We start from the raw sequence: 16647 nt of genomic DNA on the forward strand, positions 1-16647 counted from the left end.
CTGGGAAATGCAGTATGAGTAATACTTAGTGCTAACATTTTGAAGATAGAAAAATAAAAGACCTTTTACCTGTACAACATTACCTGTTACTAGCTGCATTTCTCCCGATTCCTAAGCCACTCACCAAAAGGGTGGAAGGGGTTGAGTTAGGAAAGCACTTAAATGAACAGACCTGCTCAGATTACTGACTTCTGTCCTCATGCACGCATTTATGAAAGGGTGCTCTCTTGTGGCCACCGACAGTAATATATGACCCAGAGATGGAGTGACAATAACATGCACCCAAACAGACTGTGAAGCTGGACTCGTTTGACGGAACCAGCCTGATAACCCACATGAAAAGCAATGACAAGGGAGTGATATCAGCTGATGCTTTGAAAGTTATTAGATTTCAAAGAAAGAAGGAAGGAAAGAAGAAAAAGGATGGAAGGAAGCCAGAAAGAAAAGAAGGTAAGAAAGAAGAAGGAAGGAAATGAAGGAATGCAAGAAACAGAAGGAAATAATGCAAGTAAGAAATGGGAGGGAGGGAGAAAGGAAGGAAGGAAGGAAGGAAGGAAGGAAGGAAGGAAGGAAGGAAGGAAGGAAGGAAGGAAGGAAGGAAGGAAGGAAGGAAGGAACAGAGGAACATTTGAAGGAAGGAAGGAAGAACAAGGAAGAACAAGGAAGGACAAGGAAGGAAGGAAGAAACAAACAAGGAAAAGAAGGAAGGAAGTAAAGAGAGAAGGAAGCCAGAAAGAAACAAGTGGAAGGAAGGAAGGAATTGAAGGAAGGATGAGAACAAGAAAAGAGGTGGCAGGCAGAAAAATACAAGGAAAAGAAGGGAGGCAGAAGGAAAAGGGAAGTAAGGTTTAAAAACGAAGAAGGACGGAAGGAAGACATTAAATAAATGGTTAGGAAGGAAGTGAAGGAGGAAGGAAGGAAGGAAGGAAGGAAGGAAGGAAGGAAGGAAGGAATGAAGGAAGGCGAAGGAAGGAGAGGAAGGAAGGGAGGAGGAAGGAAGGAAGGGAAGGCAACGGGAGAAAGAACAATGAAAAGAAGGAAGGAATAAAGAACAATGAAAAGAAGGAAGGAAGAAAGAAAAAGGAAGAATGGAAGGTAAGAAATAAGGAAAGAAGGAAGGCATCCAAGAAATACAGGGTTACAAAGGAAGGAAGGAAGGAAGGAAGGAAGGAAGGAAGGAAGGAAGGAAGGAAGGAAGGAAGGAAGGAAGGAATAAGAAATAAGAAATGCAGACAGACAGACAGACAGACAGACTCACTGGCTGGTGCGTGCAGCTCTGAATCCAGACCGGTGCCGTGCGCTCTGGAGTCCGGGTTTTCTCTCTCTCCTCTCCGATCTATTTCCTCCTCGCTTGCTACTAGTTTACCTTCACTTGTTCAGCAGGAGGAGGAGGAGGAGGAGGAGGAAAAGGATGGTATAGCCTATGATTGGTCAGGAGGGGTCTGGTAGTCCGGAGGCTGGCGTTGCGCTCCGTGCTGATTCCCATGTTCTTGTTGCGCACGGGAACAGTTGGCACCAATTCGGGCTCTCGCCTCACACTCTGGAAGTCTAGCCTGTCGCAGCATCTCCTCCTGACACTTATTCACCATGTCCGTTCCGGCGGGACTCGGACTCTGTCGCTCGCACTGACATCAGCGATGCGTCAAACTTTTGGATGACTTTTGTGGCCTCTCTGCGCGTCCTCCAGGTCAGAGCGGGCGCCCGCCGCGCTGGAAATGAAAGCCACTCGGAAGAGCCGTCGGCGGCTGTGACACCCGTGCGGACCTCTTCAAACTTTGGACACCCTGACAGCCTCAGAAACTCTTTCAGGCGGATTTGTTTTGAACAGTCTGGGCCCGTCGGCCGACCGAACGACCGAACTACGACATCAAACATCATTCAGCTGTTACTTTTTGTAAAAAAGGAACAGCTTTTAGGTTTTTGCTTTTAGTTGAAAACACTTTTGTTCTTGGAGAAGTTGCGCTGTGCGCGTCACCCGGGACGTTTGGCACGGCGCAGACGGCGAAGATGCTCTCTCTCCGGATGCAGCGTAACGCAGCTCTCGGTCCTCTGCTGCTTCTCCTCATGGCTGTGTCTGGCACCGGTAAGACACCATAAAATACTTTGCACAAGATTTCAATCAGAACAACAAAGACTTTACTGCCAAACAATTAAATTACCTCAAAACATGGATTTATTAAATAACATGTCAGGAGTTGCTCAACTTGTTTTTGCTTTACGCAAAAACACTTCATCCTTACAGGAGCTCGGAATTCTTTTTGTAGTTGGAGCAGAAAAATCAAAGTCCCCCGGTGCGCAGGGAGTAATTAAGGTTTCGCTCTGTGGCTTCTCGGCCTCTCCAAAAAAGAAAAACCAAAGCTGTGTGAAATGTAAGAGAGGGAACATGCACTCCAAGTGCTGAGGGAAATGAGTTTTCTTCTTCTTTTCTTTCTTTAGTGCCACAGGCTTGAGTGGTACAAGCTGTTTAGGAATCTGCGCCATCCATCAACAAGCATTTATGCATTTTTTTTAATCATTATTTTATTGTTTGCTGTGCACGCAGACTTTTTATTACTGAGCTGGTATAATGCCATCAAAGACTGCAACTCCTGCTGGAAATGAAATCACTCAGCCTTGTTGGTGAGATGGTGACAAAACTGAGTCTGGACATCAAGGTGACACTGTCCGTCTCAGGTAGATTAATGATCTCCATCGCTTTGGCCTAGTGGGAGGTGACCCTGGATGTTTCCTGCCCTTGCTTTGCCGAATTACATTGAAATACAGGAAAATCTGAGGATTTAGTTGATTAAAAATCAGTTTACAGTCAGCGGGGGGTAGAAAAAAGAACAACACGGATCAACAAATGCCTCAGGAGCTTCACCCTAAAGGTCAATCCTAGAAAAACAATTCTTATTCTTCATAACGTGTTCACCTTTTAGGGTTCCCAGTCCAGGTCTGAGGACTTTTTTTCTGAAAAAGACCCACTTTGCCTCTTCAGGTCCTTGTGTTTGTAATATTCCCAGAACAGGCGGAGCAGAAAAGCAGCTTATGATTATTAAAATTGTGGACTGCAGAGAATTCCCTGAAATGAGAAACATTGATATAAACATTTTGAGGAGCGCAGTGTGGTCCAGTTAGAGGGAGCAGGGAGGAGGCGGGGTGGCAACCGGTGAAGTTTCTGTGTGAAAGAGAGGGAGGCAGAGTTATATTTAGGCAAAACATGATGGGACAGACAGATTGCATTTATCTTCTTTCCCATTGTGTTCATACCTTCCCTGTGCCGCCTCCCTCTATCCCTGCTGTCTCCGCCTGTATTGTGGATGTGCTGAGCTCACATTTCTGCTGTGGTGCTCCTCTTTCTGTGTTGACATACACATTAATTACCCAGACTGCCAGGAACACTCTTGTGGAGTAACTACCCCGCTGTCCACTGTCTCTGCGGATGTCATTATTAATGACTTCATCAGAGTTAGGAGAGCGACATATGGGAGGTGTGTTTGTGTGTCGTTTGTGACACATCAGGGTTAAACAGAGATGACCAGGAGTTCTATAAACCCTGCTCGGCAGGGGGGGGGGGCAAGAGAGTCTGTACTGAGAGATTAAAAAAACCTGTTTCAATCAGCTCACCGAGTGTCCGTAAAGTAGATGAAGTTTGCACCAAAATGTATCTCGTAGGCACTGAAGTGGTGTGATCTTAAAAAAAAAAAAAAAACTGGAGATGTATTCCGAGACCATACGCTCAAAAAATTGACTCACTGGATTGGATTTCCATCTCATAAATATATGTAGTCTCAACTAAATTAAATTAAATGATCTTGCATAGATGTGCTTTTTTTTCGAGTTGGGGCTACATATATTTATAAGATGGAAATCTTGCACATAATTGAATTTGATTCATCTAATGAGGCATTTTTTGAGTGTATACCGTATAGTATAAGTCACTGTTTGTTTTTTTACTCATTTGGGAGGTTTCCGCGAGTTATACTCTGATAAGACTTATATACCCCAAAAATCATATATCGGGTGTCCCAAAAAATATGCAACATTTTATCAGCAAAGAAAATGGTCAAAGCATATGTCTAGGAAATAAATGTATGGCTGGATAGAAGCTGAAAGGTTGAAGTTTTTCATACCAATGTCAATAAGTCAATAAGTCGCTGCACCTGTTTGACACTCTTGGTCTGGTGCCAAAACTCAATAATTTTTGTTCGCTGTAGTATGGTTAATCTTGGCATTTTCCTGAGTCTTGCTTGGCATCAACATAAACTTCAGGGTCTCTGCAAGTAAAAAAGAAACATAAGTGATTAAGTTTGTAGCATTTAAGGGTCAAACCGAGTGTTTTAAATGTTGTATATTTTTTGGGGACACCCTATATTCTTTATTACCAAAAGTAATAACTTTTTATACATGGGTTTTCCCAGGAATCAACACACAAAACAGAAGAAGCTCAATAAAAGTACACTACATCAAGGTGCAAAAATCCTAAATTAACAAGCTGGTTAAAAGAAAATTATCAAATGGGCTTATTATTGTTTCCAACACTGTGGGTCAGCAGTCCATGTCTGTCTGACGTATTCTGTTGTTCACACGGATCAAATAACATCCAATATGTTGTTTGTTGCAGATTTATCTGTCCATCTGGATTATTTTTGCCTACCATATCTCACGGTTTGTCATGATTCAGCAGTACGAAATATACATTCATCGACTGGTTTGTGATATTGCTACGAAAAGCACCACATTTTCATAACGGGAGGACGAATTCATTCTAATTCATTCCATGACAGCTGCACGAAATTAAAAGTGAAGCGGGGGGGGGAAGGAGTAGGGTTAGTAATAGTGAGTTGAAAAACCCATCACAAAAATTTGACTCATTTCGTGACTGGAGCACGAAAACAATAACGTGAGACTGGGTTGATTTTTGCAGTGTCAAAGTCCATATATTGCACACGGTGTTCTGCAAAAATCCATTGTTCACATCTGTATTCATGTCATCTGATGGTTTCTTTTGGTAAAATAACATCCAATGTGTTGTCCATCGCATGTTTATCTGTCCATCTTGACTATTTTTGAAATTTAAAAGTCACACCCAGAGAAATGCTGTGTTAAAATGTTTGTTCCACATACAGAAAAAAAAGTGTGATTTATACTCCGAAGTGATGTGTTTGTTCTCTTCAAGAGGCATTTTTTGACAGGTGCAATTTATAATCTGTTGGAAGTTATTCTCTGGAAAATACAGTTCCTACATCAACACTTAACATATATATCTGTAACGATTAGAGATAAAAGTTAGCAGGACTACTCAAAAGCTACTGAACTAATTTTCTTGAAACTTGTTGAAAGGATGGGGTATGTGCCAAGGAAGAAACAGTTAAATTTTGAAGGGGATCCAGTTAAGGGGCAGATCCAAGATTTTTTTTTTTTTTCTTTAACATTGTGAGATAAGACATTTTTCAACATTTTTCTGAATTTCTCAAGAGATAAATCACAGAGATTAATGGAAAAAAAGACCTGTCATAATTTTAGTGCTAAAGTCAATCAGCCATATGTAGAGTGCTGATATCAATTAGGCATATATATGTATATATATATATATATATATATATATATATAGGGAGAGAGAGAGAGAGAGAGAGAGAGAGAGAGAGAGAGAGAGAGAGAGAGAGAGAGAGAGAGAGTTAATATATACATTATCTCTTGAGAAATTCACAAAAAATGTCCTATCACGCACTATCAAAAATTAGTGAAAAAAATTCCTGGTTCCACCCAATTAATTGGATCTGCTTCAACTGTTAATGTTTTTTTCCTTGGCTCACACCTCATCCTTTCACCAAGTTTCAAGAAAACTCACTTAGCAGTTTTTCTGTAATCCGAGTGAAAGTCAGATAAACAACACCGAAAACATTACCTTTTGACGGAAGTAAAAATTTGAAGTCTAGGCATGACCTGGAGTTGCCAGGTCATGCAACTGGCAACTTCTTGTAAGAACGCAAATATCCACATCAGTTGGACTGGACATTAAATGGACTTTAACTTGCCAACTCGCTATTAATTAGTCAATGTAATGTCGTATGGAGCCCACATGTGAACAAAGCAGGTCCTTATCCGGAGGATTCACTGTGAACGAGTGGGTGTGTTGATGATGATTCTATGATGCAAATGTGAACCTGAGAGAATAGAAACATCCAAAGAATGAAGAAGGTTCATTTACAAGAAGACAAGAATGAAAATAAAGTGGAGAGATGTTGAGATGCCAGAATTTCCTACAAATTGGGTTTCTGGTACAGATTGGGTCGTGATGCAGAAATTGCCTGACTAAACACAAGGAGTGGCAAGAATGATTTCAACAGCGTACTTCTTGTTTTGCCTCCTGCATGATCTGTCCAGGCTCCACCCCTTGCCTAAACCACACGTCATATGTGTCTCAACGTCATATGAGAAAATACCTCAAGAATGATCTCTTTCTGTGCCTTAAAGGGGTCATTTTGGGCAAAATTACCTTCATCTACTTTGTACAAATAAATAGATGGTTCTTCACATTAAACATCATCAGAGTTCCACAACTGCAGAGATACTGCACATAGTATGCTGCCATAAGCAAAATGTAGGCCAGAAATAGCTTATTTTTGACTTTCAGGAAATATGTCACAGAAGTTACATATGTCCAAACTCCTTGTTCCATGAGATGCACCCATTGAATATCAGAAATTTTATGTGATATGCCACGGGGTTTGTGGGAGAGTAAGACAGTGAAATTCCCCCACATGAAAGAGCAGCTGCGCCTTTCTATTGAAAGCAGCAGGTTTAGAAACAATCATGACTTAGACGAATGAAACCAGGTGTGTTTTACATGATATATCACCTCACTATGTGATAATATCTATATTTTTAGCTGCAGACATTAATATCTGTTGCAAAGACACCTAGTAACCTATATTAGTATAATGAAGAGGTGTATAAACCCCCTTATTACTTTCACAGATATACATCCTGGAAACTCGCAGTTTGAAACCTTGCCTTTACCTTGGAAAACCTCACAGAGTCCAGGAAAGTTGTGCACCTGGGATATTCTATCATTGTGCGATGGTCTTATTTGAATTATTGCTGAATATTCAAGATTCTCATAAAAAACTTTACTTCCACTGCTGTCTTTGGTTATCCCTTGCTTTCTTATCCAAAATCATCTAGGTTATGCTGTCGCGAAAATGCTCATTCTTTGGTGTGTAGGGTTGTGCTACAGTCATTTTTGTACATATCACCTGGTTTTGCACACAAACCCGGTGCATTACATTATTACACTGTGCGCTAGACCAACACATTACATCCTGAAACCGTGCCTTACATCACATTCATGAGCAACCATGATCTCCATATGCTGGTTTCTCATAGTTATAGCCCGTAAGCTTACTGGATGCATCTGTCAATGTGAAAATGGGGATGAATATGCCTTTTTTTAAAACATGAAAAAGTCAAGTACTACTATTTCTACTTGTTACATCCTTTTTCCTTGGGTGTAACATACAGAGCACAGATGGGCTTGTTGAGTGTATCTCACAGAGCAAATGGAAGTCCATATATGGGGTACCTTTGTGTATGTGTCACAGAAGCTTCAAATGAGATGTTTCAGATCTATGTTCTGGCTATAGCAGGAGAAATTCAATCAATCAATCAATCAATTTTTTTTTTATATAGCGCCAAATCACAACAAACAGTTGCCCCAAGGCGCTTTATATTGTAAGGCAAGGCCATACAATAATGATGTAAAACCCCAACGGTCAAAACGACCCCCTGTGAGCAAGCACTTGGCTACAGTGGGAAGGAAAAACTCCCTTTTAACAGGAAGAAACCTCCAGCAGAACCAGGCTCAGGGAGGGGCAGTCTTCTGCTGGGACTGGTTGGGGCTGAGGGAGAGAACCAGGAAAAAGACATGCTGTGGAGGGGAGCAGAGATCGATCACTAATGATTAAATGCAGAGTGGTGCATACAGAGCAAAAAGAGAAAGAAACAGTGCATCATGGGAACCCCCCAGCAGTCTACGTCTATAGCAGCATAACTAAGGGATGGTTCAGGGTCACCTGATCCAGCCCTAACTATAAGCTTTAGCAAAAAGGAAAGTTTTAAGCCTAATCTTAAAAGTAGAGAGGGTGTCTGTCTCCCTGATCTGAATTGGGAGCTGGTTCCACAGAAATTCAATAAAAACATACAATTGTGGGACTGGGACCATGTTTAACATGAAATACCAGGCATATCTACTTGTAAAATGTAGATAAAAGATGATTTTGCACAGTATGCCCACTTTAAGATGAGGTGAGATGGGCTGAGAGGAGTGACAGGACGGGCGAGCGTTAGAGTTAGGTAGCGTAGCATGTCAGACACTCCCACAGAGGACTGGTTGAATGGCGACATTCTTCCTGGACGTATTGTTTCACACATCCCATTTTTTTAAGGCCACGAGAACATTTAAAGAAGAGCCTCAACCTTTCTTGAAAACCAAAAGACTACTGAAGCATTTGTTGCTTTGCCCCTTTCATGTGGATAGTTAGAATTGTACAATTTTCTGACAGCTGAGGTATGAATTAGAGATGCATGAAAAGAAAGGAATGTGACAACAAAGCTGAGCTCCCACAAACACTAAAGTGGATTTGGCTTCAAAGATGGTCAACAGATTGAGATGTCAGAATAGATTAAAGTGTCTCTAAACCATGTAGTCATAACAAAAGTGCTGCCAGTCTATTGCATCTGCAGAGATTTGGACAGGTGGTCGGGCACTATGATAAATCAACAGACAGACAGCTCTCTTTGGGCCAGACCGATGGCCGACTGGTTCCTTGTACAGGACTCGCCAGGCCACATTCTGTCCCGAAGCAGTGCATTAGTTTTACGAGCATCAGGCAGCAGGGGATGGGATCGCTGGCCAGCCACTGCCCTCTCTGCTGTATTATTCATATGTGCAAAGTGGTCTTTGTTAATATTTAAAATGTGCTTATGATGCTCAAGTTCTTGACATTAGAGGCAGCAAAACCGAAGGAAGGGCTGGTTGGTTCTACTGATCTGGATGTATGTATGGGGGGTAGTCAATGGTTTTCGGATACTTTTATTCACAGATTAGACAAATGGTTGGCACTTTGAGCAAGTGTTCTAATTGCAGCCTGAGCACGGGTGCGAATCAAATGAGGAGAGAGAGGTTATGCACGGAAATACTATCCATCCACACGGCGAAGAGGGAAAAAAATGAAAGCAGATGGAAGAGAATGAATGAAAATGAGACACATTGAGACAGATTGATCTCAGGGCACTGGCTTTTAAACATCCTCTACGAGTCAAAAAGCAAAGAAGAAGAAAACTCCACAGCAGTGGCATTCAAGCGTCATTAAGCCTCTGGCACAGGCCGGAGAACGAGATGCTGTGAAATAAGAATGAGACAAGGGGAACGATGTGCAGCAGGACCAGGTTAAAGCTAGGAAAGCAGAAGAAGAAATGGTGGTTAAGTCAGAGAGGTAGTGTAGAGGCAGCGGGCTGAGTGTGGAGAGTGAAGAAGATACACAAATCCACCAGGGGGATGTTTTATTAAGGCTCTTATCGATGGAGAGAGAGCTCACAGTATTAAGAGTAGACATGTTTAATGCTTTGCCAATACTGTGCATGTTAGACCAGACCATAAATCTGCAGCAAACAGCAAGGGCTGTGTAGTGAGGCCAAACACTGAGGCAAATGGAGGAGAGAGCTGACTACAAAGAATGCAAAGTGGAAATAGTCGCAGACAAAAGTTATGAGAAGAGATTGGCAGACACAAGATGAATGTAGTTGTAATTACAGGTCGTTATTCTCTTCTGCAAGGACAGTACATTGTGTGAGTCGGCACAATCAGAGGTACTAATGATTTGATCGATAAAGCTCTGCGTGCAAACTAATTCAAACTGTTGTTTCAAACGAAAACTAATGTGTTATTGTCAAGTAATACTTCATGTGGTATCTTCCAGTGATGCCATTTAAAATGGGCTTTTCTGTTTGCTTCATGAAATTGTATTTAAAGGGAAACTGTGACATTTTTTGAACTGAGGCTCTATTTTTAGATATTTGGGGAGTCCTCTTTTTACTCTGGACACAAATGAATGCAGTAGGGCATTAGTGTAGCACTGGTACTACAGTCTCTTATACAAAGAGACTGGTAGCGTGTTTTTGAAAACATGGCTGTGATTGGTCCATCTGATACGTCAGCCGCTATTGGCTATCACGCCAGGCTTTGTGATTGCCTGTGACGTAACCGCCGAAAATGTAAGTTGGTACCACTCCTGCAGAGACTGTGGTACCAGTGCTACATTGTAAACACAGGCTGCAGCCAATCAGAGAGCGGCATGTCTCAGCCAATCAGCAAAATGGTCAGAATCCTGACTAAAAGTCATGTGACCAAATAACCCAATACCGACTCCTTTGCCTTAGCTGGAGGAGTGGAACCAACTTAGACATTAGTGGTACATTAGAGCAGTACAGATTTAGAATGCAACACTACCGCAACTCGGCTAAATAACGTTACTAGACATGGCAATTTGAAACAGAAGGTAAACTGTTTATTGTTGTCGATGAACAGGTGAAAAAGTGTCCAGTTGCATGGATAGTTTGCCCTCAGATCTAAATGTTTGTCTCACTAAATGTAAATGAACTTTTGAAGATGAGCAATTATACAGATAGCTGCTTATCTTAGCGTCGCAGCATCAGCGGCTGATGGAGCTGTAATTGAGAAGTGCTGAGGAGGGGCGTGTTCTGTCAGAACCAGCACCACCTTGTAATCAGAAGTAGGTATTCCCAGTGTCGCTGACCGAACGCCCCCCCCCCCTAAAAATCTGTCCCCCTGCCTTCACTGCACATGCGTCATTTCAGAGCGTCGGCAGCAGTTCATACCTCATTTCTGCTTCATACTGCACTCCAGTCATCATCTGTCTCAGCGACAGATATCTGAAGCTTTTGTACAACAATCATTTCCACCTAAATTCAGCATTATTTCATCATAAAAGACAGAGGAAGCGATCAGAGCGCCACGGCAGTACGTCTGAGTCTGACTCTCTGAGTCTGACTCCCTACACCCAAAGCGATTAAAGGAAATAATGTGATTATTAACCATCAGATGACAAAGTAAAACCTCTTAAATCATTCTAAAGTCAGTTTTAAGCAGAAACAAGGTGATAATCTGTGAATTACTGCTGACACTCTGAAATGATGTGCTGCTGTGGATCACTCCCCCGTCTTTTATTATGAAATAATGCTGAATTTATGTGGAAATGATTGTTGTACAAAAGTTTCAGCTATCTGTCGCTGAGATAGATGATGACTGGAGTTCAGTTTGAAGCAGAAATGAGGTGATAATCAGTGAATTGCTGCTGACACTCTGAAATGACGCATTCACAATGAGGACGGGGGGCACCAATTTTTAGGGGAGACCATTTGGTCGGTGCCACTGGCGTAGGTGAGTAAACGTCCTGCCGCATACTTGTTTCATTCCCCCACTAAACCAGCTGATTCCAATTAGTTCACCTCTTGAGACAGGTTGATGAGCTAATCACTGAAATCACCTGTTTTAGGTGCACAGGTAAAATCAATAATTTTCCTCACTGTAGCTGGCGTTACTCTATCCTGAGTGAAAAGATGAACCCAAAACATCTAAAAATAGAACCTAGGTTTCTTTACCATTCATTTTTATCATTGAAGATCAAAAGTCTGGGTGTGGGACAAGCACAAAACGGCAATATTTGCATATAATGACGCTGAAAAAAGGTGAAAAAGTCATCATAGACTACTAGAACAAATTTCTTAACACACTTTCATTGTAAAGATAACTATAAAAGTGTGAAATTTCCCCTTTTTTCTGTTTTTCATACAATATGATCAAAGGACATAATAAGTGCCCGTAGTCTAAGAATCACCCTTAAATAGTACACCCTTTCATCAAGCTGATGCTGGTTACCATTTGTTGTACAAATACATTTTAGCATGTGAGATTAACAGACTAAGGTGGTACAACCTTTAAAAAAACATTATCAGCTGTATCAGAAATTATGTGGTTTGGTACCGGTTTCTTTAAACAGAAAGGAGCAACAACTTGTCAAATCACCGACAGCCAGCTGTTCGCTGCCAGTCACCGCAACACCGTGTTTCCATAGTAATCGGCTGATACAACACCACACTGTAGCATACATCATCCAGTGACAGAAAATGCATTATGTGGAGGATCTCTCTGCACTAACTCCTTTTCAAGCATCATCTCTTTGTGGCTAACTTTCAAACCATTGTGTAGTCGTTCATTCATTTTCATTGCACACTTATTCCAATTAAGGAGCCATGGGGAAGCTGGAGCCTATCCTGGTAGTCATAGGGTGCGAGGTGGGGTACACCCTGAGCAGGCCACCAGTCCATGGCAGGGGCCATATACAGACACACAAACGCATTCACACTCACACCTACAGTCAATTTAAAGTTTCCAGGTCAGTTAATCTGCATGTTTGTGGAAGTGGGAGGGGAACCCACACAAACACAAGGAGAATATGCAAACTCCACACAGAAAGGACCAGGCAGGATTGATCTGAGGACCTTCTTGCTGTGAGACAACAGTGGTAACCACTAATCCACTGTGATGCACATTTTTCCATTTATTTTCATTTATATAGCACCAAATCACAACAAAGTTGCCTCAAAGTGCTTCACACAAGTAAGGTCTAACCTTACCAACCCCCAGAGCAAGCACACAGGTGACAGTGGTAAGGAAAAAAACTCCCTCTGATGATTTGAGGAAGAAACGTCAAGCAGACCAGACTCAAAGGGGTGACCCTCTGCTTGGGCCATGCTACTGACACAATTTACAAAACAATTTACAAAAGGAACATATAGGAAATGTTGCTAGTGCACAGGACAGCAGGGTTGCAGAAACAGACACCACACCCATCTCTGGATGGAGCCGCACCTCAAACCGAGAGAAAAACAGAATCAGACATCAGAAAGACAACAAATACGAGGTCTGTTAGAAAAGTATCGGACCTTTTATTTTTTGCAAAAACTATATGGATTTGAATCATGTTGCATCAGCCAAGCTTGAACCTTCGTGCGCAAGCGTGAGTTTTTTCACACCTGCCGTGTTGGAAGTCTCACGGGACATGTTGTGACATGCCCAGCTCTCCACAATTTCTCGGATACTCACTCGACTAAAAAGCCACCGAAAGCTTCTGAATGGTGGAAGACCTAACGCCATTGCGGCTTCGTCCCGACGCGCGAATGCCTCCGCACATCTTTCATTACAAAAACTCCTGTAACAGTGGAATCTGACGAAAAATGGCTGATGTCCACCTTTTCTGCCATTTCTCTGATAGTCACACGATGTCCCGGATCAACACAGCCTTCACTTTGGAAATTATCTGGTCATGATCTGGTCATTTCAGCCTGTTGATGGCCGCTCAAAGCGCGGCGCATCCTCAGCCGCTGTGGGCCGTCTTTAATCTGGTTGTAATGCTCCTTAATCTCTGTGATGCCCATAGGATTTTCACCGAAAGCCATCTGAATTTTCCGAATGGTTTCCACCTGGCTGTCTCACACAGTTTCTTGAAAAATGTAATGCAGCGCTGCTCCAGCCGTTCAGACATTTTCCTGACAATGAAAATCCGACGAGAGGGGTGGACCAGTGCTCACTCAAAGCCTGCCCACAGGCAAATGACGCAACCGACAGGCGTGAAAAAACTCACGCATGCGCACGAAGGTTCAAGCTTCGCTGATGCAAGCGCACATGATTCAAATCCATATAGTTTTTGCAAAAAATAAAAAGGTCCGATACTTTTCTAACAGACCTCGTACAGTATAATTTGTCAGCCTTAAGCAACAAGAAAAACAGAAGAAATACTAAGGTGATCACCGGCCACTAGCCCTAAGGTTCACTAAAAGACCCGGATCTTAGATAAAGTTGAGGCCGTGGCCCGCTCAGTTTCCTAATAAAATGAATTTCAAAGAGTAAAAAGCATAGTAACATACTATGCCAGTATGTTAGCCATACGAAAGGGAAAATAAGTGCGTCTTAAGTTTGGACTTGAAAGTCTCTACAGAATCTGACTGTTTTATTGACGCAGGGAGATCATTCCACAGAACAGGGGCACAATAAGAGAAAGCTCTGTGACCCGCAGACTTTTTTCCACCCTAGGGAGAGTAAGTAGTCCTGCACCCTGAGAACACCAAGCCCGAGCCATTACGTAGACTTTAATTAGGTCAGCTAGGTAGGGAGGTGCCAGTCCGTGAAGAATTTTTAGGCTAGTAGCAGAACCTTAAAATTTGATCTCACTGGGACAGGAAGCCAGTGAAGGAATGCCAAAATGGGTGTAATGTGGTCAAATTTTCTGCTTCGTGTACTCATTGTGTACTCATGATACAGAATAAAGTATGACTGCACATAACGTACCAGATATGTGGCCATCATTTTTACCTGAAATACTCTGAAATTTACGGAACCCATGAGAGGTCACTAAAAGTGATATTTTTTTCTGGCCATGATAATTTGTGCACGTTTTCCTTTAATTGAGCCCACGAATTAATAAAACATGCTCTCAAATGAATAAAACGTGCACACGTTTTAATGGCCGTGATCATTCGTGCGAACGTTTTTCTTTAATTGAGCCCTCGAATTAATAAAACCTGCACGTTGTCCTTTAATTGAGCCCTCAAATTAATTAAACGTGCGCGTGTTCTCCTTTAATTGAGCCCTAGAATTAATAAAACGTGCACACATTTCCTTTCATTCAAAATGAACTCCATAATATGACCTAAACTGTCATACTCACGACGGTGAGACGCTTCACCCTCAGCATCCTTTTTAATGTGCTTAAACTCCAGATGATGCCATGTTGGGCAGCTAGAGTTCTCTGTATGTCCTTGTGTGCCCAAACCATGATGATATACCCTGACCAGATCCATTTCTAATGGGGAAATGTATTATATTATCTCCTGGTTTGTTGGCTAATAGCCAACATTTATGTGTCAAGACAATATTGAGTTTTACAAATCGTGGCCACGTTTAAGTAGATTGTGCCCTTGTTTTACTCAAACGATGCTTGAAATGTGCGCACAATATCATAGAACAAGGGCACAATATAATAAAACATGCGTACAGTATAATAAAACGTGCGCACATTCTCTCCACATGCAAAACATTTTGCGACGACACTTCCAGGGCTCCATAGAAATTAACAGAAGTAGAAGAAAAAGAAGAATAGAAGAAAAAGGAGAAGAAGACAACTTCCATTCATACAGATGAAAAGACTACAGCAGACATGGAGCGCTTTTCTGCGATATTTTCATCTGCCATCTTGTGTGAGGAATTGCTTTGGTGGTTTTAAGTCAAAAAAACAATTATTGTATCCTTCTCTTTAAATAACCTCGCATTCGGTAAGTGATTTTGATAGCTGTGTGCTTGAGTTATGTTTCTGCACGGGAGGACCGGGTGTCAAACTCAACCAAGCAAAAGGTGCCTCTGCAACTTAGCCAAGGTACATCTCAGCCCATTATGGTGTGAAATGGTGTCAAAGTCGGCCAGGTTTCCGAGCAGCTTCAGTATTAAAGGTATAGCTGAACTGATTCCGGGCGATGCTTGTCCAAGCAGTTTGCCTTAAAGTAAAGGTCGTTTCTGTGTTCCAATAGTTATTGCAAAATATGTATTGTGACTTTTAAAGCCAATTTTTAAACAAATTATTTTGTACAGGTCTGGAAATTATCAATGAGAGGAGGGCAAGTTAGCTTTGGAGTAAGTGAGTAAGGAAAGATGGACCGAGGTGTATCTGTGGCAGATGGGAGCTGAGTTGCTGGTCGGCCATTGGGACGGGGTCCCCCCTGCCTCTCCATCCTGCCCCGTTGGGGGAGATGGATGAGGCAGACAGAGAATTAGGAAGAAAACCTCTGTGGGGTTCCTTTGTGCTTTAGATGAATAGGAGACTCCAGAAAGCTTTTTTTGCCCCTTTGTGTGGGGTAATGGAAGGCAGCGGCAGAACTCACACACACTGAACGGCCATTTATAACTTTCCACAGGCGCTCCAGTATACTCTGTTTCTGCATCAAGATTTTGTTACTCACTTTTAATGCTAGATGTGCTTGGTGACATCTGAAATCAAAATGACAGGATGCACAACACGTACCCCATGACCTGCTGGGTCACTTGGGAGAAGTGAGCGAGTGAGTAGAGGAATCTTCATTTCAGATCTCAGCAGCACTCCAAGCATCGTGACCAATAGGATCAGGATTCACTGGAGGGGAGGGGGGTGGTGCCATGCCAGATCCTGAACAGCCCCCTTCTTCTAGACACACACACACACACACACACACACACACACACACACACACACGCTTAGTAAAAAGACTTGCTTTTAGGTCCATAGATCAGAGGCAGTGTTAGTGCTTGATTGGCTGTGGTCCGGCGCTCTGCGTGTGTCCATGTCTAAAAAGCAGAGTTTATTTAAGCTGTGTAGATTCCCCTCATCTTCTTAGCCGAGGCTTCTTTGTCTTCAAACGCACAGTTGAGCCAAGTCCACTTACATAGAGCTTAGACTGCAGCCAATCTATTAATGCTCATGTTTGTGTCACTTTGTGTGTGCTTGTGAGCTAGAGTAGTATCTCAGTCATTATAATACTGATCTTCAGGAGAGGAATCGC

General features: G+C 42.2%; 1 protein-coding gene across 4 annotated transcripts in view; it reads left to right on the forward strand.

Annotated features, from left to right (window-relative positions):
- Positions 1–1414: 1414 nt before the first annotated feature.
- The window catches only part of unc5b (unc-5 netrin receptor B), a 208063-nt gene continuing 192830 nt past the window's right edge, over positions 1415–16647 (forward strand). For all 4 annotated transcript variants that reach the window (XM_034184294.1, XM_034184295.1, XM_034184296.1 and 1 more), the window contains exon 1: positions 1415–2083. In XM_034184294.1, the coding sequence (XP_034040185.1) occupies positions 2008–2083 (76 nt within the window). In that variant the 5' untranslated portion in view covers positions 1415–2007. The remainder of the gene's footprint in view (positions 2084–16647) is intronic.

The sequence above is a fragment of the Thalassophryne amazonica genome, chromosome 13 (assembly GCF_902500255.1).
Source record: "Thalassophryne amazonica chromosome 13, fThaAma1.1, whole genome shotgun sequence".
NCBI lineage: Eukaryota > Metazoa > Chordata > Actinopteri > Batrachoidiformes > Batrachoididae > Thalassophryne > Thalassophryne amazonica.